The sequence below is a fragment of the Hippopotamus amphibius genome, chromosome 2 (genome assembly GCF_030028045.1).
Source record: "Hippopotamus amphibius kiboko isolate mHipAmp2 chromosome 2, mHipAmp2.hap2, whole genome shotgun sequence".
Classification (NCBI taxonomy): Eukaryota; Metazoa; Chordata; class Mammalia; order Artiodactyla; family Hippopotamidae; genus Hippopotamus; species Hippopotamus amphibius.
Window position 1 is genome coordinate 9,339,466 of NC_080187.1, and position 23,574 is coordinate 9,363,039.

Here is a 23,574-nt window from a genome sequence, read left to right on the forward strand (position 1 = left end):
ACAACTTGCTCCTTCCTAATGTTTCAGTGTCCTCCCGTATCTCCTGGAGGTTACTTTTTATTTATATTAAACTCATGTTCTGTCTGGTCTATCAGTTCTTCTTCTGGTATTGGTGGGTTAGATTCTTGTCTTCCTTTTGGTGGACCAGCTCTTCTGATGTCTGTTTTTCCCCTGTGAACTCATTGTTCCTTAGGCCTCTCAGCTTCATTCTGGAAGTGGAGCTGAGTGGTAAGGAAGCTGGTGTCTAACCTCAGCTGCACACTGACATCACTGGGGAGCTTGACAAACAACTGGCTCCTGGGTCCCTCCCCCAGAGATTCTGATTTCTGTGGTCTGGGTGTGATCTGGGCACAGGAAGTTTGAAAAGCTCTCCAGGTGATTCTAATGTGCAGTCAAGGTTGCAAACACTTGAGCTCCCTTCAGAGAAGGACAGGAGGGTTATAGAGGGATTGATGCACCTTGGATGTTCCAACCTGTGCCAACTTCTGCCCGTGTGTCCTCCCCCATCAGGGGATGCAGGCCTTCAAAAAAGCATCTAAGACCTCTGCCACAGAATCACCTTTGCTGAGCCCTGTGTCTCTGGTTGCACTTACCTGGCCCAAGGTGTGAGGAGAAGGGAGGGGTCCAGCCCAGCTGTTGTTTTAGTGAAAGGATGAAAATAGTGAAGGGGTGGTGAAAGGATGAAAATGACCCACCCAAGGCAATGTGGGGGGAGGGGCAGATGATGGGCAAAACCAGAAAACCACTCCCCCGACACCAACTCTCACCTGTAGCGATGGCTATCTTTCCCTCTGGCCTGTTGCTGCTCGCCAAGCTCCTTCTAGCTTTAGTGTTGGGTCCTGTGGTCCACCATTCTTCCTGTCTCTTTCTCAGGTGTCTCCCTGAGTTGGGCTCAAGAGAGAGAACCAGCAGCCCATGGCAGTCCACCTTCCTGCCCCCACCCCACCACCATCATGGATCATGTTGGCAGCTGCAGCTTCAGACACGAGCCAGATAAGGGCCCAGCTCGCACCCTTGTCTCTGGTGTCTTTGAAGCCAGCACAGACTTGTCCGTGGAGGCCCAGGGCTGGTCATCATGGTCCCTGGGGGTCATGAGTCTCACAGCAAGTGCCACTGGGGCCCATTCTTCTTGGACTCCTCAGCAATTGAGTGTCCAGTCCACCCATCTCCCCACCCACTTCAAGAAACTCATTCAAAGAGTGTTTGCTCATGCCTGCGATTTCTCTAGGCTTGTACTGGGTGCTCAGTTTAAGTACACGTGTGGCTGGGGAGGAAGGTGTAATAAATGAGACATATAACCCTTCCTCCAGGAGCAGATTACCTAATGAGAGGATCAAATGGCTCCAATACCATCAATGGATTAATGGTTTTAAAATGCAAGGTGTACAGTTGTTGAAGGGGTCAAGGACATTGCAGAGGAGATAGATGAGCAAGTCTTAAAGGGTGAACAGGAGTTTAGCAGGCAGAAGAAATGAGGGAAAAGCATTCTAGGCAGAGGGAATAGCATATGCAAAGGCAAGGAAGCAGAGCTTAGGGTTTGAGGAAGCACTAATAATTCAGCAGGGAGATTAGTGGCAGGTGAGGCTGGGATGGGAGATGGGGGTCAGACCTAGAACAGGGGTGGATGGAAACCTGGGGGACTCAGATTTCATTCTTAGGGTGAGGAGTGAAGCACTGTTAAGTGGAGGAGTCCTATTGGATCCTGGCCGTGAGGAAGATGGATGAGAGGGAAGACACAGGAGGTGGGGGAGTGGTTAAGGGGCTGATGCTGTCACCCAGGCAAAAAGTGTCGAGGCCAGAACTTAAAAAGGAGCAGCAAGAAAAATAATGGCTGAGTCCGAAAGCAAGTTTAGATGAGAGAACTGTCCAGCTGGAAACGGGGTAATCACAGGCAGCTCCAGGTTGGGGTGTGGGTGACTATGGTGAGACATGGTGGAGCTGCCCCAGAGATGGGGAAGTTAGGAGAAGGGGAACAAAGTGGGGCCTGGGGGAAGATGGTACATTCAGCTCTGGATATGCTGAAGTCAAGGTGAAACATTCAAGTGGAGAGCTCAAGGTGAAACATCCAAGTGGAGAGGTCAAGGTGAAACATCCAAGTGGAGACCTCCAGGTGGCTGCTATGTGGCTGGAGCTCAAGGAGACTGGCCATGATGGAGCTAAGCATAGTTAAAGACACACCTGCTCCCAGCTGCCGGAGGACACAGAAGGGGGAGAGAAAGGTTAGGGTGGGGCTCAGGGAGCCTCTAGAGTTTTAGGGGTGAGCCAGTGAGGGTGGGAAATAACATGCAGAAGTTGGGGGGAGTAGGAGAGACGTGGCTGGGGTGTATGTGTGGGGTGGAGAGGGATGGGCTAGACCGTCAGCTCCACAAGGACAGGGATGTTGGTGGTGTCAGACACTGCTGAGTCCCCAGTGCCTGGCTCGGGGTCTGCATGTGGAAGGTGCTCATACAGCACGGCTTGGATAGCTGGGTGGATGTGTGGATGGACAAATGGTGCTCCACCCACCTCACCATCCTCCCCCCCTCGTCACTGAGTGGCAGAGGGCTTCATCTCCCCGGGGAGGTGTCCCACCCCTCTGCCTACAGCCTCCCCTCCTCTGTAGCAGATGCCTCCCAAGGGTCTAAACCTACACCTGCTCCAGGCACCTTGTGATCACACACTCCACCCCCTGCCGCAACCAGAGCTGCCAGAGGAAGAAGGGGTCACCTGACCCAGGCAGCCAATCAGAGTCTGTCCTGGGACTCTCATCTCTGGGTCTTCTGAACTGAGAACGTGTGAACTTGGGTGGCCATAAGTGTGAGCACGCACGTACCACATGTGCTGGTGCAGAGAGCACTTGAGAGCGAGGGCCAGGGTGCGCGGAAGGGAAGCAAACAGACGCCCCGATGCAGGCAGACGAGGCAGGGTGGGTGAGACAGAGGAGAAACAGGGGCCGCCTGGCTCTGGCCCCTCTGAGGCCCGAGCCTGTGTCCTGCTTCGGGCTCTGAGTGTCCTCTGGGTCTGGCCACTAAGCCCGCCCTGGCCCAGGCTGTTGAGTGTGGACTTCAGTTTCTCGCTGCCCAAAGGCCCATGTGTGAGGTGGCTCCCCCTGGGCGGCCCCCGAGCAGCGCTTGAGGCCGCCCGCAAACAGATTCTGTGTCCTGGATGTCAAAAGCCACCACCTGTACTTCCTTGTGACCCAGCACTAGGAGGGACTTGGCACATCCTGTGGGCACAACACAGAACCAGGCCCCAAGGAAAGAGCTGGCACGTCATTTGGTCTCTGCTTGTGCTAAATGCCCTGTGAATGTCCTTGTTCTGTCTTCCCAGGGGAGGCCATCAAGGGAGGCACCGCCCCTTTCTGACAGTGCTGGGTAACGGGCTGAAGGCCACATGCTCAGGAAGGGGCAGAGCTGGAATCTGAATCCAGAACACTCCATGTTGAGTGTTCTTTGCAGGTTTCTTGTGGAATTCTCTGGGCTGTTCTCCCTTTCCCACTGTGGGAGAGACCTGAGGGATGCCAGAGGTGGGTGTCTGGGCTGGCAGTGCTGATACCCTTTCGGGGACTTTCATGGTGCTAACGAGATAAGAGCTAAGGATCACCCGGTTCTTGCCTGCATCTGGTGTGAACGGGCCTGGAGGCAGCGACGGCTCAGACCCAGGTGTCCAGCCCCAAAATGCAAAGTCCCTCATAAAGAAGGTAAAGAGCTACGATGGTGAAACCTGACCAGTCGCGTCCTCGCAAGGAGCCGGTGCGCATCCGGGGCTGGCAGCCCCTCCCTGGCACTTGGGGTGGCGTCTCGCCAGCAGGTGAGCAGTGGGAACGGGACAAAACCACTGGCGCTGAAGCCTGTGGCTGCATGTCCCCCAACCAGGCACAGACAAGGCTCGGGGCGAGCTGGAGATGAAAGTGCCACCCCACATTCCTTGCTGGAGACCTGTCAAAATGCAGGCGTTTCACACGCTTTTATGGAAACTGGTGTTTTCTCCCTGAAGGAGCATTCCAGAGGGCTGTGGCCAGAGACCGGCAGGGCTTTCTTTGCTCCTCCTGGATCCTTCTGGGTTGTCACCAGGTTGTCTAAACTAAACGGGGGCACAGAAACCCACCAGCTCTCTCTAGAAGGTTGGAAGGCTGGGGTGCTGGCCAGCCCAGTGAGTATCCAGGACAAGCTGGAGAGGAAGCTGGAGCCCAGAGCATCCCCTGGGGGACGCCGATCTCGGTGCCTCAGAGGCAGCAGCAAGCCGGGAAAGGTTACAACAGACATTTATTTAACAAATTATATTAAGAAGACAATCACACAGTGAAACTTCCCTTTGCCAAGTACTAGAGTCACCTCAAATAAATACACGCATCAGGATGTCATTCCTAAGCTAGCACACAGCCGCCTGCCCAGGCCCGCCTCCTGGTGGTGACAGGCCAGCCAGCAGGGTCACAACAGGTGGAGAGAGCCGGCCGCCCCGAGGGTGGTGAGCACAGGTGCTCGGCCCCTCCAGGCCCAGGGGGAGGCAAGCCACCCGGCAGGCCCGGGGCTGCCATCGAGTCCTCTCTGTGCCCTCCCCCTTGGGCTCACCAGTGCTCAGGGACGCTACGGGCTGGGACCCCTGTGCACAGCGACGGGCAGCCCACAGCCCTGGGACGGCACCCAGCTCTCGCCCTGTGCTCAGCGAGACACTGTCCAGTGGCGGCTGGGAACCCATCACTGGACAGGAGGCAGGTGCTCCTGACGGGACAGCGGGCACCGGGGGCCCTGGGGCCAGGTCCCGCCTCTGCCACTTACCAGCTTCGTGCCTGCGGACACGTCTCAGCTTCTTCATCTGGAATCAGGAGCAAATAGCATCCATTTCTGGGTACTTGTTTTTTGGGGGGTAGAGGGGAACGTGACAGGAGATACTGTGCTTCAAGTGCCGGCCTAGCGCCTGGCAAGGAGTAGGTGCTTTGAACGTGTTGGTCCTCCCCGTCCCCTGCCACCTTCTGAAGGACGCAGGGGCAGGGGGTGGCCCTCTGGGGAGCTGGCGCGGGGCCTAACCTGCTGTTTCCGCCGCCCCCCGGGTGCTCATCCCGCTGAGTGGAGGCTGTGGCCGGGCTCAGCTCCTGGACTTGGGTGGGAAAGTTTGTTACAAACTTGAAAGTGAACCTGGAGCCAACCGCTTACTCCTCATCACTGTTGTGCTGTTTCCAAGGCCTTTGGAGAGAGACTTGGAATTTTCGGGGGGAAAGAGAAGGCCACGGGGGACGCTGTGCTCTGGTTAGTCCTTCTGGGAAGGCTGGAGGCTCCTGCCCTTCATGTTTCCAAGAGAACCCCTGCCTTCCCTCCCCACGTGGCCAGAGGGTTTGTGAAGCAAAGCACCGTCCCAGAAAGAAACAGAGGTGGCTCAGTCCCGGGGTGAGCGAGCTTCACTTCCACACGGGGCGGGCGGGGCGCACGGGCACCCCCCCCCGGAAGGAAAGATGCAGAGGTCAGGAGCAGCCTAAAATCTACCACAGATGCCAACTTCCCCTTGGCACTGTTGCTGCTTAACTGCCTTAAGTGGCTGTCACGGCGAAGTTCACAGTCACTGTCAGACCTGAGTCTGGAACCCTGTGGAGGCCTCTCTGGCTCGCCCGAGTCCACACAGGCTTGCCCCCTTCCTGGTGGCCCTGCAGCCCTGCCTTGCTCTGCCCGTCCCGGCACCGCAGGGTGACGCGGGGCTGGCGGGGACAGGGGGGTTCCTTTCCCAACAACCGCTCTCACTGCCCTCTTGCTCCTTGACAAGGGATCCCACGTGACCATCTCTGGGCCTCCCTGGGCCCATCAGAGCTGCTGAAGGCCTTGGTTCTCAGTCAGGGGAGAAAGGCTGCAGGTGTTACCTGTCTGAGATGATCCCACAGCCAGGGCGTGAGGAGAGACGGGAGGGGACGGAGCCCACGAGCCAACACACCCGGACAGAGGTGAGCGGAGACGTCACCCCCTCTGTTGGTTTTGGACCAGCCCTACCCATCCAAACAGCAGCAGCAGACACAGGTTCTCTGGGCCCCACGGGGCTCCCCTGATTCCCCAGAAACAACCAGCTTATTTCAGTGGGTACATCTGAGACCAGTTCATCAGCTCTGTCCTGGGTAAGCACCAATCCCAAAGGGTCCTCACAGGGCCTTTCCGTCCCGTGCCTCCCGGACCCTTGCGGGTTCCACCAACGAACTGCTTTTTCCTGCCACCCGTGCTGCACAGGAGGCATGGGAAGGCTGGCCCCACCGAGGATGCCCTCAGGTCTCAGGGACAGTGGGGAGAGGTGATCACAAGCTCTAACGCACAGAGATCAGGAGGTATCGAAATCAAGATCAAGGGGCAGCCGTGGGGGAAGAGTGGAGGCCTGGAGATGGTGGGGCTGATGCAGGTGTGTGAGGTATGTTTTGCCCCAACCCTACTTCTCAGCTAGGAGCTGCCCCTCCTAACTGCTGGCCAGTTCCTGCTGTGCCCCAGCCACCCCGTGCCTTCCCAGGAACTGCAGGGAGGAGGGGCTGGCCCTGGCTGGGCAGGGGCTTCCTACGTCAGCCACCAGACACATGTCAAACCTCACGTCCAAAGCGCCAACCATCTGGTGGCCCCCAAGATGTGAGATGCCGAGTTCTGGGCAGTTAGGAGAAATTCCAATGGCCAGACAAGGCAGCCACAGGGTGAGCTGGGCCTCCAGGGAGGACAGCAGCCCTGTTCCCACGGTACCTGTGCATGGCGCTGGGCTGGGCTGCCGGCACCATGGGGAATGCCAGCACGGCCACTGGCCACTTGGGCAGAAATGTCAGTTCTGGCCCCAGTTTGGTGACCTGGGTGAGACAGACTTTTCAAAAACCGCTGTTCCCATTAACAGAGGCCACCAGGACATATCCTGGCTCTGAGAAGCTAGGTGACTGGATGTCCACATCCTTGGGCACAGGCTCACAGAGCCTCTTCACCCACGGCCTGGTCACGGTCAGGGCACCGGGCCGGCAGTTGGAGCTGTTGTTGGCACGTGGGCATCAGAGATGAGCCCTTTGTGGGGATGAGGGTGTGAGGTTGGTGAGCACAGCGTCCTGGCAGCAAAGCTCACGTCCAAGCAAGCACCCACCCCTTCGGCTGTCTCGCCCGGAAGGCAAGTCCTCTCTGGGCTGGTGGCCGGGGCATGGCTGCCCCCGACCTCGGGGTGTCCAGTGTGTGAATCGAGGGGCGAGTCCGAGGATGTCCACAGCAGGGAGCCAGGCCCAGGTCCACTTGGGGACCCACTGGCCTCCTCCTCCTGTGTTTCCTTAGGGTCCCCGTGAATTCTTGGGCACTTGATGCTGTTGGCGTGAATGACTTGTTCCACGGGTCAGGGGCAATCCATCAGCCCTGGGGGCCCTTTGCGAAGCCACCAGCCCCTCAGGGTCTCCCAGGAGGAAGCGATGGCTTAGTGGTGGCGACAGTCAGAAGAGCAGGGAGCCGGTGGCGTCACTGGGCGGCCAGAACAAGTGTCCAGGGCCCTCGGGGTGACTCCCATGGTGGGTGGGGTTGTTTGTAGGACAACTGGTCATTACACAGACATAGCAGGAGCCGCTGGTCACTACAGCACACACAAATAGTCGAGATTATGAACAGCATCCCCAGGGAGGCGGGGTGTTGTGTCAGGCAAGCCGATGACCGAGGAGGTGACAGCTCAGCCGCCCAGAGTCTCCCAGAAGCTCCGAGCAGGGCAGTGTGGATGGGCGGTGGGAGGGTCTGGGTGGGGGGGTCGCTCAGCAGCCTGGGCGACGCGTCTTCTCCCTGCAGGCGGCCCCTCAGGACTGGGGGATCTGCTGGCACCGGGTGGGGCTGGGCGGGAGCCGGGCGGCGGCGCTCTGCTCCGTGCGGAAGCTGTACTCGTACTGCAGGGGGAGGGGCAGAGAAGTACAGTCAGGGCAGGAGGACACCAGAGACACCCCCCCCCCCCACGGCCTCGGGCCAGCCAGGCGGAGGCCCTGAGGATGCAGGAAGGGCTGCTCTCTGCATGTGCACACGCGCTGCAGGAGTGAGCCCTGAGTACCAGCGGCGCCTAAGGCCGCGAGGCCGGCGGCAGACACGCAGAGCCGCCCGTGTGCCAGGCTGTGTGCTGCGCGCCCTCCTGCCTCCTGGCAGACGGTCCCCCGCTCTCGCTGCGGGAGGCGTCCCAGGGGTGGGAAGGGACAGACCTGGGGCTCCATCCCAGACCTGACCTGGGCCAGCCACAGCCACCAGGCTCGGGGACCCCTGGACTTGCCGCTCTGCTCAGTGCTTCCTGAGCTGAAGACCAACACCAGGTGGCAAGGGACACAGGGGAGGGGCACCACCCCGCAGCACGTTCCTCGCTGGGCTCCCAGGACCGCCTCCTCATCCACGACAGGCCGCGTGGCTCCACGAGCCTGGGCCAGGGCGGGCGCCGGCGGAGTGCACCTGTGCCCGGCCTGAACCTGAGCTCAACCCCCACACTTGAGACCTGAGCCTACCTACTGCCCTCAGTCACGGAAATGGCAGGAGGTAGGTTCTGAGTCTGGCAGAAGTTCAGAGAAGGGGGCACACCTGCGGTTCACCTTGAAGGCCGGGCAGGATTTCAACACTCAAATGTGGGCAGGGCGCGCCAGGCAGAAGATGGGGCACAGGTGAGGAATGCCCATCTGGCAAACAGGCCTGAGGCTGCCCGGCTGGGCACGGTGGGCCCTGCAGGCCTGAGGCTGTGGGGCTGGGGAGCAGGGCTGTGGGAACAGCCTGGACACCACGCAGGGCAGCCACGTGGGCCTACGGGTCTTAGGAATGAGTTGCTTAAATTAGGTGTGGTCGTTAAACATCGAATATAATACTTAAAACGTTTTAGCAGTAGAATTACCATAAAACGGGCTTCCCTACAGAAAGCAAAGTTGAGCTGCCTGGCTGAACTCAGCCACTTCCTGAAGCTGTCTCCTCCGGGACAGCAGCAGGGGGTGGGGGGAGTGCCTTCCAGGAAGGTGACGTGGAACCCTTCCAGCAGGAAGGTGACCGCTGGGTGCCCACCCAGGAGGGTGCAGACCCCAGCTGCAGCCCTGGGCTCCAAACGCCCTCCCGACCCCCAAAGTGAGCTGCCTGCAGCAATGAGGCACTTCCGAGGACCGCACAGAGCAAGGGGCACAGCTAAGGGCTGAGGGGCTTTGGGGGTCATTCAGGAATGAGGGGAAGCAGAAGACTCTGGAGGGTTTCACTCCTCCCAAGGGAAATGGCAGGGAGGCCGAGGCCACCAGCAGCCCACCACTGCCCAGCACTGCCGTCCTCAGCCACCCTGCCGATGGTCCCACAGTCCGACCCAGGACAGACAGATCCGGGCTGGTGCTGGGGTTGGGGGCGAGGCCTGGGCTGGCCCCGGCTGGCCCGTGTGAGCAGCAGAGGTGAGCAGCCCCTGCAGCCAAAGGGACCAGTGACACTGGTGATAGGACTGTGGTCCCTACAAACAGGAGGGCTGGGGAGGGAAGGACTTGACGTTGCAAGGTGACCTCAGGCAGGTCTTTTCTCCTCAGTGAATTCAACCTTAAAGAGGGGTCACATCAAGAAATAGCAAGTGTTGGTGAGGACGTGGAGAAAAGGGAACCCTCGTGCACTGTTAGTAGGAATGTAAACTGGTGCAGCCACTGTGGAAAACAGTATGGAGGTTCCTCAAAAAAACTAAAAATAGAAGTCTCATATGATTCACTTCTGGGAATTTACCTCAAGATAAGGAAAACACTAACTTGAAAAGTTCTGTGCACCCCTGTGTTCACTGCGTTATTTACAATAGTCAAGATATAGAACAACCTGAGTGTCCACTGATAGATGAATGGATAAAGAAAATGTGGTACATATACAATAGTATGTTCTTCAGCCATAAAAAAACAATGAAATCTTCAATGAAACCAAACGCTGGTTCTTTGAACAAAGAAGCAAAATTGATAAACCTTTAGCCAGACTCATCAAGAAAGAAAGGCCCAAATCAATAAAATCAGAAATGAAAAAGGAGACGTTACAAAGGACACCACAGAAATACAAAGGATCATAAGAGACTACCACAAGCAACTATATGCCAATAAAATGGACGCCCTAGAAGAAATGGACAAATTCTTAGGTACACTCACCCAAGATGGAACCAGGAGGAAATAGAAAATATGAACAGACCAATTACAAGTACTGAAATTGAATCTGTGATTTAAAAACTCCCAACAAACAAAAGTCCAGGACCAGATGGCTTCAAGGGCAAATTCTATCAAGCATTTAGAGAAGAGTTGACATCTGTCCTTCTCAAACTATTCCAAAAATTGCAGAGGAAGGAACACTTTTGAACTCATTGATGCCACCATCATGCTGATACCAAAACCAGACAAAGATACCGCAAAAAAAAGAAAATTACAGACCAATATCACTGATGAACGTAGATGCAAAAATCTTCAACAAAATATTAGCAAATTGAATCCAACAATACCTTAAAAGGATCATACACTATGATCAAGTGGGATTTATCCCAAGGATGCAAGGATTGTCAATATCTGTAAATCAATGTGATACACCATGTTAAGAAATTGAACAATAAAAACCATATGATCATTTCAATAGATGTAGAAAAAGCTTTTGACAAAATTCAACATCCATTTATAATAAAAACTCTCCAGAAAGTGGGCATAGAGGGAACCTACCTCAACATACTAAAGGTCGTATAAGACAAACCCACAGCTGACATCATACTCAATGGTGAAAAGCTGATAGCATTTTTCTCTATGATCAGGAACAAGACAAGGATGTACACTTTCGCCACTTTTATTCAACATAGTTTTGGAAGTCCTAACCATGGCAATTGGAGAAGAAAAAGAAATAAAAGGAATCCAAATTGGAAAAGAAGTAAAACTGTCATTGTTTGCAGATGACATGATACTATGCATAGAAAATCCTAAAGACGATACCAGAAAACTACTAGAGCTCATCAATGAATTTGGTAAAGTTGCAGGATACAAAATTAACACACAGAAATTTGTTGCATTTTTATACACTAACAATGAAAGATCAGAAAGAGAAATTAAGGAAACAATCCCATTTACCATTATATCAAAAAGGATAAAATACCAAGGAATAAACCTACCTAAGGAGGCAAAAGATCTGTACTCCAAAAACTATAAGATGCTGATGAAAGAAAATGAAGATGACACAAACAGATGGGAAGATATATTGTGTTCTTGGAATGGAAAAATCAATATTGTCAAAATGACTATATTACCCAAGGCAATCTACAGATTCAATGCAATCCCTATCAAATTACTAATGGCATTTTTCACAGAACTAGAACAAAAAATTTTAAAAGCTGTCTGGAAACACAAAAGACTCTGAATAGCCAAAGCAATCTTGAGAAAGAAAAATGAAGCTGGAGGAATTAGGTGTTCTGACTTCAGGCTATACTACAAAGCTACAGTAATTAAAACAGTATGGTATTGGTACAAAAACAGAAATATAGATCACTGGAACAGGCTAGAAAGCCCAGAAGTAAACCCACACAATTATGGTCAGTTAACTTTCAACAAAAGAGGCAAGGACATACATTAGAGAAAAGACAGTCTCGTCAATAAGTGGTGCTGGGAAAACTGGACAGCTACATGTAAAAGAATGAAATGAGAACATTCTCTAACATCCTACACAAAAATAAACTCAAAGTAGATTAAAGACCTAAATGTAAGACTGGATACTATAAAACTCCTAGAGGAAAACATAGGCAGAAGATTCTTTGACATAAATCATAGCAATATCTTTTTGGATCCATCTCTTAGAGTAATGGAAATAAAAACAAAAATAAATAAATGGGACCTAATTAAACTTAAAAGCTTTTGCACAGCAAAGGAAGCCATAAACAACCTACAGAATGGGAGAAAATATTTGCAAATAACGTGACCAACAAGGGATTAGTCTCCAAAATATACAAACAGCTCATACAGCTTGATTTCGAAAAACAAACAACCCAATCAAAAAATGGGCAGAAGATCTAAATAGACATTTCTCCAAAGAAGATATACAGATGGCCAAAAGGCACATGAAAAGATGCTCAACACTGCTAATATAGAAATGCAGATCAAAACTACAAAGAGGTTATTACCTCACACTGGTCAGAATGGCCATCATCAAAAAGTCTACAAATAAATGCTGGAGAGGGTGTGGAGCCTCTGCACTGTTGGTAGGAATGTAAATTGGTATAACCACTATGGAGAACTGTATGGAGGTTCCTTAAAAAACTAAGAATAGAGCTACCATATGATCCTGCAATCCCACTCCTGGGCATATATCTGGAGAAAACCACAATTTGAAAAGATACATGAACCCCAATATTCACTGCAGCACTATTTACAATAGCCAAGACATGGAAGCAACCCAAATGTCCATTGACAGATGAAAGAATAAAGAAGATGCTGTGTATGTATACAATGGAATACTACTGAGCCATAAAAAAGAACAAAATAATGCCATTTGCAGCAACACGGAGAAACCTAGAGATTATCATACTAAGTGAAGTAAATCAAAGACAAATATCATATGATATCACTTATATGTGGAATCTAAAAAAAAAGATACAAATGAACATATATAAAACAGAAATAGACCCACAGACATAGAAAACAAACTTATGGTTACCAAAGGAAAAGCAGGGGGAGGGATAAATTAGGAGTTTGGGATTAACATACACACATGACTATATATAAAATAGACAACAAACAAGGACCTACCGTATAGCACAGGGAACAATACTCAAAATTTTGTAATAACCTATGAGAAATAATCTGAAAAATATATATGTATGTAATTATACAGATATATATGTATAACTGAATCACTTTGCTATACACCTGAAACACTAAATCAATTATACTTCAATAAAAAATTAGATAAAAAATAAAGAATGGAATCTTGCTTTTGATTGATAGTTGCTAAGAGTAAATCGTAAGAGTTCTTATCAGAAGAAAAAAATGGTTTCTATGTATGATGAGGGATATTAACTACACTTATGATGATCATTTTGTAATATATACAGATACCGAAACACGCTGCACATCTGAAACTAACATAATGTTATATGTCAATTACACCTCAATAAAAAGAGGTGGGTGGACGAGCTCTACCCCGGGCCTACTGGGAAGGTGGGATGAGGTGCGGCAGGTTAAGGGTCCGCCTGCCCCAGCACCAGGCAAGCACTCACTGCACATTCGCTGGCTACGTGGGAGAGTCCATCAAAGCAGCCCCGCTTCCCTGCGAATGACCAGGGCATGGGCCATGACCTGGGCATCCCGCTCCCAGGAGGCTGGAGGAGCAGTGCAGCCCCAGCTGGGAGGCCTTTGGGCCGAGCTTGGGACAATACCGCCATCTGGTGGTGGCTCAGGCACATCACAGCTCCATCAGCACCCACCACATCCGCCCAGTGCTGGGTGCTGGGGCGGGGTGAGAGCCCCACAGAAGTGGCAGGCAAAGGACTTGGGCGTGCCCCGGGGGCTTTAACCCAAATGTGCAACACAGACAAAGAGCAGCCTCGGGGAGTGAGCATGAGAGCACTTCTGCCAATGGCCGAGGGCTGTCCCTGAGGAGCACCCGGGGGTGCCACCCGCTGGGCGGAAGCAACAGGGAACCAGGAATAAAGGGGTGGGAGCTGGAGGCGCCTGGGGGGCAGGGTATCTGGAGTCACAGGGGTGGAGATGTTTCATGAAAAGCACACGGGGTTGGAAGGTGGAAGGACAGGCCTGGCAGTTGGGGACAGGAAGGGAGGAGGAAACTGGCCCTGACGGTGGACCCCGGGGCTGGGGAGGTGGGCAGGGGGAGGGCAGCAGGGCCTGAGCTGCACAGGCTGGGGGAGCGGTAGCTTAAAACACGTGGTGCAGTTCTGGGTGGGTGAAGATTCGAGAGAGCAGTGCTGATGTGGACAGGCAAGCATGGCCTCTCCCCAGGGGTGGGGAGAGGGTGGCGCGCAGTTCTGAAGAGGCAGGTAACAGCAGGCGGATCAGCCTTTACACACACAGGTCCTGACGCAGTAGGTCCGGGGCAGGGCCCGAGAGTCTGCATCGTCAGCCAGCTCCCGGGTGACCGGACGCTGTGGGTCGAGTCTGTGGCCCAGTCGATGGGACGTGGGAGTGGGTGTGGATGGGAGTGGGTGTGGATGGGAACTGGAGTGGGAAGAGAGGAAGGCCAGAGACATCAGGGCTGAGGGGGTGCTGAAGGGGGTTGGGGGAGAGGGTGGGGAGGAGGCTGGGGGCCGGGTTCACTGTGGCCGCTCTGAGGCCTGGCCTGGTAGACGCCCACCTGGCGCCTCAGCAGAGGTGAGGGAGCGAGCCCGGTGCCAGGCCCCCTGCGGAGGCACTGTCAGTGCTGGGGAGACAGCTGTGGGCTGTGTCACCGCCGCTCTTCAGGAGCGTTTGCTGTGCTCGGCTCCCAGGGTGGCAGGGGCACCCAGGGCAGTGACATCCCCTCGGTTTGCTGGGGGCTGGATGGCCACGGGGACCATATGAAGGGAGACAGAGGCATGTGCTCCAGACGTCCACAGCCAGGGGCCTGGGACCAGGCCTGCAGACCTGGTGCCGCCACCCCGGAAAGGGCACTCTCCGATGGCAGGGTGGGTGGGAGGTGAGGGGGCGCAGGTGGACAGGCAGGCATCTGCGGGGGGTCGTGAGGCCAGTCTCCGTGGCCAGGAGTAGGGACAGGGTCACGGGGGGAGGGGGCAGGATAAAAGGGTCTTCAAGGATAAAGTTCTAAATGCCTGTTTCTCGCACCCTCGGGGGTGGGGGCGGGGCAGGGGGAAGACTTCCCCTGACTCACGGCCCGAGTGCGCCGCCTCCCCGGGGGAGCGCCGGGGACCCGCCGCGCGGAGTGCGGTCCCCCCGCCCCTGCGCTTGCGATTTTTCCCTTTTTAGGTTATCTTGGCTGGAGAAAAGCACGGCTCCCCCACCTCTTGTTTTCTCTAACTCCCCGAATGAAACTGCAGCATGTCCCCTGCCATAATCCCCCTTAGGCCGCGGATAACCCTTCCCACAGACGCTGTCCTCTGCCTGGGACAGCTGGCCCCAGAGTGTTTGCCCAAGAGACTAGGGCTGCTTCTGGAAGCCCTTTCACTCCCTTGGGCAAACAGGGAGTACCTTTGAAGGTGGATTTGGGCCCGGATCTGTTTACTCAAGACATTAGTCTCCTGCATAAGGAAAACCTGCACTCGCGCACAAACAGCAAATCCTTTTTGAATTAAAAAAATTTTCAATTAAAAAGCATTTTGGGTCTTCGCAGAGCTGAGCCCCGCTGAGCGGCCCCCGGCCACAGCGCCCTCTGGTGGGCACAGGCCATCATCACAGCGGCACGGAAGAGGGGCGGCCTCTCCAGGAAAAAAGGCGTCGCTGTCAGTGGCTCTGAGGGGCTTTTCTGGGTTGGGGATGGTGGGTCCCTGGCAGGAAACCCTGCCACCGATGCATCGGACCTCTCGAGCCACAGCACGTGATTCCCAGGTTCCAAGAGCCTTTTGTCACAGTGATGCCAGCATCCTGGCGGTGGGAGATGCGGACTTTGCTTTCCAGCTGCACCATGGAGGCAAAGTCAAAGTCACTCTAGCTCCAGTCTCACGGCAACAAGGGCGGGCGGGGGCAGGAATCAAGCCCCCCATCCCCTAGCAAAGGTGATGGGAGAATCACCTATGACAATTCGCGTGAAAGTATCTTGAGAGTGAAAAGCCAGTCCTCCATGTGCATCAGAATCAGGGTTCTGAACCAACGCCAGCGCTGCTGGGCCCTGTCCAGCAAGCGGTGGGGCGACGGTGGTTCTGGTTTAACTGGCATGGCGGGCGGGGCAGGCATCAGCATTTTTTAAAAGCACCCAAGTGATTTTAGTGGTTAGGCAGGCAGAGAACCACCACCTGAAACCTTTCACCAAATACAACAGAGGGGAAAGACGTCAAGGCGAGAGCATACACCCTCCCTCCCTTCCCTCCCTGGGTCTCATAAGGATCAAATCAACAAGAGAGCTCCAGACGAGAAACAGCAGTGAGGGGTTGTTTCTAGAACCCGAAGTTTGAGATGGGGAAGCTGAGGCTCAGGGGAGGATCAGACCCCAAGGTCCCCAAGGGCTGGATGAGGCCCACAGCAGCACTGGGGGTGGGGACAGGCACCGTGCTGGGGGCAATCAGCATCAGGACAGGTGTCCACACCCACCTCTCACAGGCGTGGAATTCCGAGATCGGGGGCAGGCACGGTCACAGAAGGGCCTGGAAGGATGCAGCAAGAGCAGACCTGAAGGAGCCCAGGCTGGGCCTCAGGGGCCTGGCCAGGTGAGGACAGGTGGGGGACGTAAAGGATCAAGACTCCGGCCATCGCAGAGTCTGGCTCAGGGCTGGAGCGACAGTCACGGAGGGTCCCCAGGGAACGTGGCTGGCGGGTGAGGCTCTGAGCAGCGGCCCCGCCGTCCCCACAGCCTGCCTCTCCCAAGCCTGCCCGCGCCTGCTCTGGCCCCACAGGCCAGGCCTTGCCACCCGCTGCGCTCATGCCCCTGGGTTCAGCCCCTTTGGGGATTTCAGCTCTGGGAAGATTCCTCTCCTCACCCGAGGGCTCTGTGTCCTCCCATCTGTTTCTGGAAGCCTGGCTGCTGGATCTCAGCTCCCGCGGGAGAAAAGGGGCAGGTGCCACTGCAAGGAGGGGGCTCTGGGGGACCCCACGTCCCACAGGGCAGGCCTCCTCCGTGTGCTGGCTCCGCCCATCCAGCTGATGTGACTACTCCTCCCCTTCAAGCTATCAAAGGGCCACTGAGGACCAGAGGGGCGGGGACGAGCCTGAGGCAGGGGACACTCTGTGGTCCGCGTTTTTTCCCGCCAGGAGGGCTCATGTCACACTCGGATTATGGTTCTACTAAGACATCGAAAAACTGGGTGAAGGAGGGGGATGGCGTCAACAAACCCGTAGGAGGGCTCAATCCAGAGAAGAGCTGTCACGTGCAGGCTGGGGCTCAGGGGGCGCAGGGAAGCCAGCACTGCCCCCCAACCCCCGCCAGACCTGGAGGGCGTCCTGAACACCCCACAGCTAGAGAGGTGCCTTGTTCACCCCTCATTTGCTGCGAGCCCACCGCTGAGCCTGGAGGTCAGTTCAGGGCTTCTGGATGACAGCCTGTGAGCCCTGTGGTTATTAACAAGGGGCCGGGAGGGGCAGGAGCCGCCGGGCCCCAAGTCAGGGTTGGGGGCAGAATCCTCACGCCTGGTGAAGCTAGTACTGCTGCCCTTCCCACAACAGGTGAGCAAACCTGGGCTCGGAGAGGGGAGTAGCCTGACCAAGGCCACCGGGGTGGGGAAACATGCGGGTCCCCCAACAAGCCCACAGCGGGGTCGGTGCGAGCCTTCGGGAAGCCTCTTCTGTGATTCCTTCTGGCTTTCTCGCAGGGTTCCTCAGCTCTAGCCCAAGAGTGGCAACCCCAGAGTCAGAAACGCTGAGCCCCACCCAGTCCTGCTTGGTCTCACCCTAAAGAAGGGGCTGAAAAAGGATCCCTCTGAGACCCACCTACTCCAGGGGCAGGGACCACGTCTGTCTGGGCACAGCACCCGGCACAGCTACCGGATGAACGCGTGACCACGTGCCGATTCAGCCCCTGTGTCTTCTGACTCCAAGGCACCCAGGTCATTTTCATCAACCTTCATCAGCAACCCCTCCTCCTTCCTGCTCTAAGCCTGGGACTCCCAGAGGGGATGGTGACACCCACTTGCACCCTGCACAGTCCAGGAGAGCCTCCCCCCCCACTCTCGAGGCACCCCTGCTCAGGAGCACGTCCACCTAGGAGCCGATGGAGAGTCAGGGAGCAGTGAAGGGACCCCCCCCCCACGTCCCCACCCAAGTGGAGCCCCAGCCCCTGCTCCAGGAGTGACGCCTGACGCATGAAAGTTTCCTGCAGAGACCCTTCCCGTCTCTCCCCTCCCTCTTACTGCTAAGCACCACACCTTTGCGCCTTTCTGAATGCTACTCCCTCTGGGATATTCTTCCTCCTCCAGGGAGGATTAATCACTAGCCTCCAGGGCCCCACATCACTTTCCATTTCCTCCTTAAGTACAGGGTTGGGATGGGCTTCTGTAGCTCCAGCGCCTGGTAGAGGCTGTGGCCCAGAATCGATGAAAAAAATGAATGAATGAATGATGGATGGACAGATGGTACAGGATGTGGGGGGGTGAATGGGTGGATGAATGAGTAGATGGATGGACAGGTGGGTGGATGGATGAACAGATGGATAGGTGAGTGAAGGGACAGATCAGGCTCTGGGGACAGCTCAATGCAAAGGAGAGAAGACAGCTGGCTTAGAGACTCAGTTCTGAGCCAGTGGGGAGGTCATTCCGGTTTTCAGTATTTTGTGGACGCAGCAGTGCATCGGTCCAGCCCTGGGTCCTCTGAATTCCCACAGCCTCTGAGCGTGATGCTGTGACAGCCGCTATCCTGTGGTATTTAACTCATGGAGGCAAAGTGCTGACCCCAGGGCTTGTCCACATCACCCCTGTGAATGGTGAAATTAAGAGTCTAGATGTGATCTGTGTTTGTACCATATCTCCATGCACAGACATGTACAAGCTGGAGGGTCACATACTGGTGGCCTGTGGGGTGTTTAAAAATAGTTATAAACATTGAAAAGTTGAGACTCTGAATAGAATGCCAACAGTTTCCAGATTTCATATATTAAAAAAAGAGGCTATAGCAATTCTGGACCTTTATTCTTGCACCTCAACCATTAGCTTCATACAGGTGAAGCGAGGCTGCTTCCCTTAGACACGGGCTTTCCAGTTTGCCACAGTCCCCACCGTGCCCTATAAACCACCTAACCAGAGTGTCAACTGCCACTTTATCACTGTGACTGCATTCTGTGTGGGCTGATGGGGACAAAATAAGCAAGAAAGTAAAACATTCCTTGTACCCACATCCCTGAGAAGTAGGAAGATGAAAGACAGACTGAGAAGGTCATGCTCTTTAAGGAAAATGGGAGCAGGCACATTCTGAGGTGGAACTAGGATTGCTGCGTGATTAACAACAAGCTCACTTCTCCTGGCGCCTCCCGAGCTGCGGGGCTGGGGGCCCGGTGGGCACCTGCGGGTCCAGCCGGTGTTGTCTGTGTGGGGCTCTGGGTGGGGCTGGGGCTGATGGATGCCTTTGCAGATGAATAAATGCTGGTTCTGTGTCAGCAAAGAGCTGTGGGGGCTTGCGCCTCATCAAGTGATCACTTCAGAATTCATCTGAATAGCACCGAAAAAATGAATATTTGCATTTTCCCTCTCCTAGGTTATTTGTTGAAAATATTTAAAACAAGGCCGCTTTCTGACACTGAGCAAGAGGAGAAGTTGTGGGGTCACTCTGAGAAGGTGCCCTCCCCATTCTTTATCTTTATGCTCATTTTTTGCCTACATGCCAGGCAACCTTCTAAGAGTTCAATTTGGGGGGAAGGGGTATTACTTCGTTTGCTTTTGGCTGCACTGCGTGGCATGTGGGATCTTGGTTCCCCAACTAGGGATCAAACCCGCACCCCCTGCAGTGAACACTCAGAGTCTTAACCACTGGACCACCAGGGAAGTCCCTGGGGGGGGTAATTACTTTAAAACTTGGGGGATGAAAGTTCCCCAAACCATAAGAAAAGGACAGAAAAATCTTTTTATGATGGACTTGCAAAGGACTGAATATTCATCTTGACCCCAATTCTGCATAAGCCAGGTATACAACTCATGGCGGCATCCAGGGCAGGTAATTCTGTCTGCCAAACATCGGCTCTGCTCAGCTTCACTTCCAAGGGCTCAGCCTGGCTCTCTCACTTATATGATGAATGCCCTGGGCCGCTGCGGGAGTGACCTGGGCAGCACCTGCCACTTGGCGACACTGACCAGTGCCCTGGGCCGCTGCGAGAATGACCTGCGCAGCACCTGCCACTTGGCGACACTGCTGCCGACAGAACCAAAGGGGGTGGTGGCGGGGAGGGCGAACTCAGGCTCTCAGAATTAGGAACTCTATTAATATAATCTACCATATTAACACGCCCGCAGAGAAAAAAATACCATCATCTCAATGGATGATTAAAAGACATTTATCAAAAGCTACCATCCTATCCTGATAAAAAACATTTAGGAAAATAGAAATAGATGTCTAATTCTTTAACATGATAAAAAAAAAAAAGGTTTGTCTATATGCAGCGAGCCAAAATGCAGCATTATGGGTTAGTACTGAAACTAGAAACTTCTGTTCAGAAAAGGAGGCCCAGTGACCTGGCCATGCTGGCTGCAGTGCCAGGTGCAGGCACAGGAAGAGGGGCAGGAGGAGGCCGTGTCGGCGTTTGCAGAAGACATAAACGCCAGCCCGTGGAAACCAAAGAAAAGCAACTGAACCGTCAGAAACAATAAAAGAAGTCAGTGAGAGAGCCAGTCTCCAAAATAAAATGCAAAAGTCAACAGCTCTTTGATACATAAATGACAGAAAATACAATGGAAGGAAAGATCCTGTTCACAAGAGCCACAAAAACATCAAACAACTGGGAACAACCTACAAGGAAGTGTGCAGGCACGCCACAGAGAACACGCTCTACTCTGCGGAGCTATGGAAACAAAGACCTGGGCGGAGGCTATTCACCAGTCGTTCCTCTATTAGTTCATGTGCTCAGCGCAGTTACAATAAACATCTGGAGTGGAGTTTCCACCCCTGGAAAGATTCTAAAGTTCTGCTGGAAGAATAATCATGTGAATATAATTAGAAAAATTTAGGGTGCCCAGCGGGGGGGGGGGGCGGGTGGGAGGGAGACCTAACCTTATCATGTATTAAAGCTTATTATAAAGCTAGCAGATTCAAAGCAGTGTGGCAATCATATAAAAACAACAGAGATGAAGAGTCTTGAAAAATGTCCACTGATCCACTTACAGGAGGAACTATATAAGGATAACACTTAAAACTGAAGAAAGTAAACAATGTTAAGAAAACTGACTAACACTTTAGGGTAAAATAAAGCAGGTTCTAGGTCTTAACTTCTAATAAACTTCAGATGGATTAAGTAGTTCAAAAGTATTTAACATTTTAACATATTAAAACACAAAAGAGTATGAGAAAATAAGGGTGAATATTTTTATAACCTTCTAAGTATGACATGGAGCCAAAAACAAAACATTAAAACAAAGACAAGATTGCCCATGAAAAATTAAAACCATTGTATAGCAGAACACATCTTTAACAAGGTGAAAAGCCACTGGTTAAAGTGTGTGTGTGTGTGTTTCAACATAGGACAAAAAGAAGGTTGTTACAAAGAACATAAAGAACTCAAAAATGAATGAAAAAAGCTAAATAAGCCAATAGAAAAAATTGAGCAAAGGGCACAAACAGAAGAGATTCACAAAAGAAATACAAATAGCCAATAAGCATATGAAAAGATGTTCACCTTTAAGTGCCAGTGATGCTTAGCTATAGTGAGGATGTGGGAAACAGGTACCCTCTCAGATACCACAGGATGGGTGAGGGGGAGGTTTAAATGGGCACACTTTCTGGAAGGCAAATTGGTAATACCATGCATTCTTCTAAAGAAAGACCCAGGGGAGTAAAGACACATGTACAAGGAAATATATTGCAGTGGTATAATAGCGAATAATTGGAAAAAACTCAAAAGTCAATCAATAGTGGATTGCTTAAGTAAATTATGACATAGTCATAAAAGGGAACCACATGTAGTCATTAAAAAGAATGAGGTAGATCTGTGTGAAATGACATGGAAGGCTGTGCAAGATATACTGGTCTGTGCAAAAGCAAGATACAGAAATATAAATTATGTCCAGTGTTGAACCCCTGTGATGTTTGACTGACGTGTGTGTGCATATGTGTGTCTCTCCCACGAGTGGACCATGGGGGACTCTCACCTTTTACATGTTTCTGTAATGTCTGCATTTTAATAAACACATATAACCTTCACACTCGGAAAGAAAACACTAACTATTAAAAAATCAATTCTGATTGGCAGGGCAGCTGCTTAAGATGCTAAACTGCCCCACAATGCTGCCACAGTTTATGGGGAGAGAACTAGTCTTGTCTGTGGCATCTAATGATGGTTCCCAAGCTGTGGTCAGACTCCTGAAGAGTCCATGACGTGGAGGTCCCCAAGCTACTTCCCACATTTCAAAAGAAGCCTAACACTTCTTTTATGCTTTCCATTAAACTAATTCATTAGGTTCCTCTGTTTTTTGCTGAAATTATCTCAACTCAGTGTGAGAGCTCTAAGAATCTGGTGGCAGCTCTGTGTCTTTGAACAACATAAAAAAAGGGAGTGGAACAACATATAAGAAAGGTTAACTTCTATTTAATTAACTAACTTTTATTAAATAAAGGAAGTAGGCTAATTTCTTTCCTAAAACACATCAGCTTCCTGACTGAAAAACAAGGAAAAAAAGATTCTGGGTGATGAAAATGTTAAATCTCACAGAGAGAAGGCATCTTATTTCCTGTTGCAGTTTAAGACCTGACCACTAGGTGGTGGAAAGGGATCACACATTTTGCAACAATTCCCTCTACAAAATTCTTTTAACATTAATAAGCACAATGAAAGCTTTCCAAAAGTAGAAAGAATGAACAATTGTGCTGGGATATGAACATTTTGCTTTTATAGAATTGGGACTCTGCCATTTCATTACTGACACAAAATTCTTCTGCTTCACTTTCTTCCCGCACATGCAGGTCCCAAATCCACTCTAATCTCACATATTGGAAGGGCCTGCAGAAGTCCATGCAAAGTGGATGTCCACAAGTTGGATTCAAAAATTTCTACCTCGCGATGCCAAATGTGTTTCCATTAATTTCACCTCAGTGTCGTGACGTAAATGCTAGTGGAATCGGCCCCAAGCTAAACAAGCAATAAGCCCCATTTTTCAACACACAAACACATAAAGATGTCAGCTCAAACTGTTTACTAATTAACACTAAAAAGACACAAATTAGATATGCGTGGCTAAGAGCAATTATAATCAAGACGAATTTCTCTAGTCATTTGGGAACTGAAAAAAAATGCCTAATTGCTGGAACCAATGTTTTAAAAACTGAAATCACGCCAGTTAGCAAATATGTTCATTTAAAGAACATTCCACGTGACTACACTCTTGAGGATTGACTACAAACACAAGAACAAGGAAAATATTTAGGTATAAAATTAAAATTTTAAGCTTGTTTAGATTTATAACTTCTTCATTAAATACATCTGCAAACAGCAGCCCATTAAAAACCTGTAGCAATTAAGTGGTTAAATGGACTGCCTCCCTTGTCAATTTTAAGGGAGTGATTAATATCAGATCATCCCTTTACTAATTAGACTCTCCCTTGTCTTTCAGCCTTCAAGTTGAGTGAAAATGGAGGCTGTTTGCTCCAGCAGGAAGTGTGGTGTGCTAGTGACGCTCCCTTGCCATGTTTACGAGTGTGGCCCCCACAGAAGGGAGGGGGAGCACTGTGGTCTTCCATGGAAGGTCGGCAGCAGGTGTGGAAAGGGCTTTGTGCTCAGGGCTGGAAGGCACCCTGGATGCTGTTTCAATCACAGGAATTGTTGGCTCCTACGTGTAGAGGCTTGCAGCGCTGTGCACGCGGCATGGAATCTACGGTTAAGGCCACTGTCTCCTGGCCACCACTCGTGCGACAAG

The 23,574-nt window shown here is 52.2% G+C and overlaps 1 protein-coding gene across 1 annotated transcript in view; it reads right to left on the reverse strand.

The window, feature by feature from the left end:
- Positions 1-4,233: 4,233 nt before the first annotated feature.
- MVB12B (multivesicular body subunit 12B) overlaps positions 4,234-23,574 on the reverse strand; it is a 179,574-nt gene continuing 160,233 nt past the window's right edge. The window contains exon 10 of the mRNA XM_057724313.1: positions 4,234-7,831. Within this exon, the coding sequence (XP_057580296.1) occupies positions 7,745-7,831 (87 nt within the window). The 3' untranslated portion in view covers positions 4,234-7,744. The remainder of the gene's footprint in view (positions 7,832-23,574) is intronic.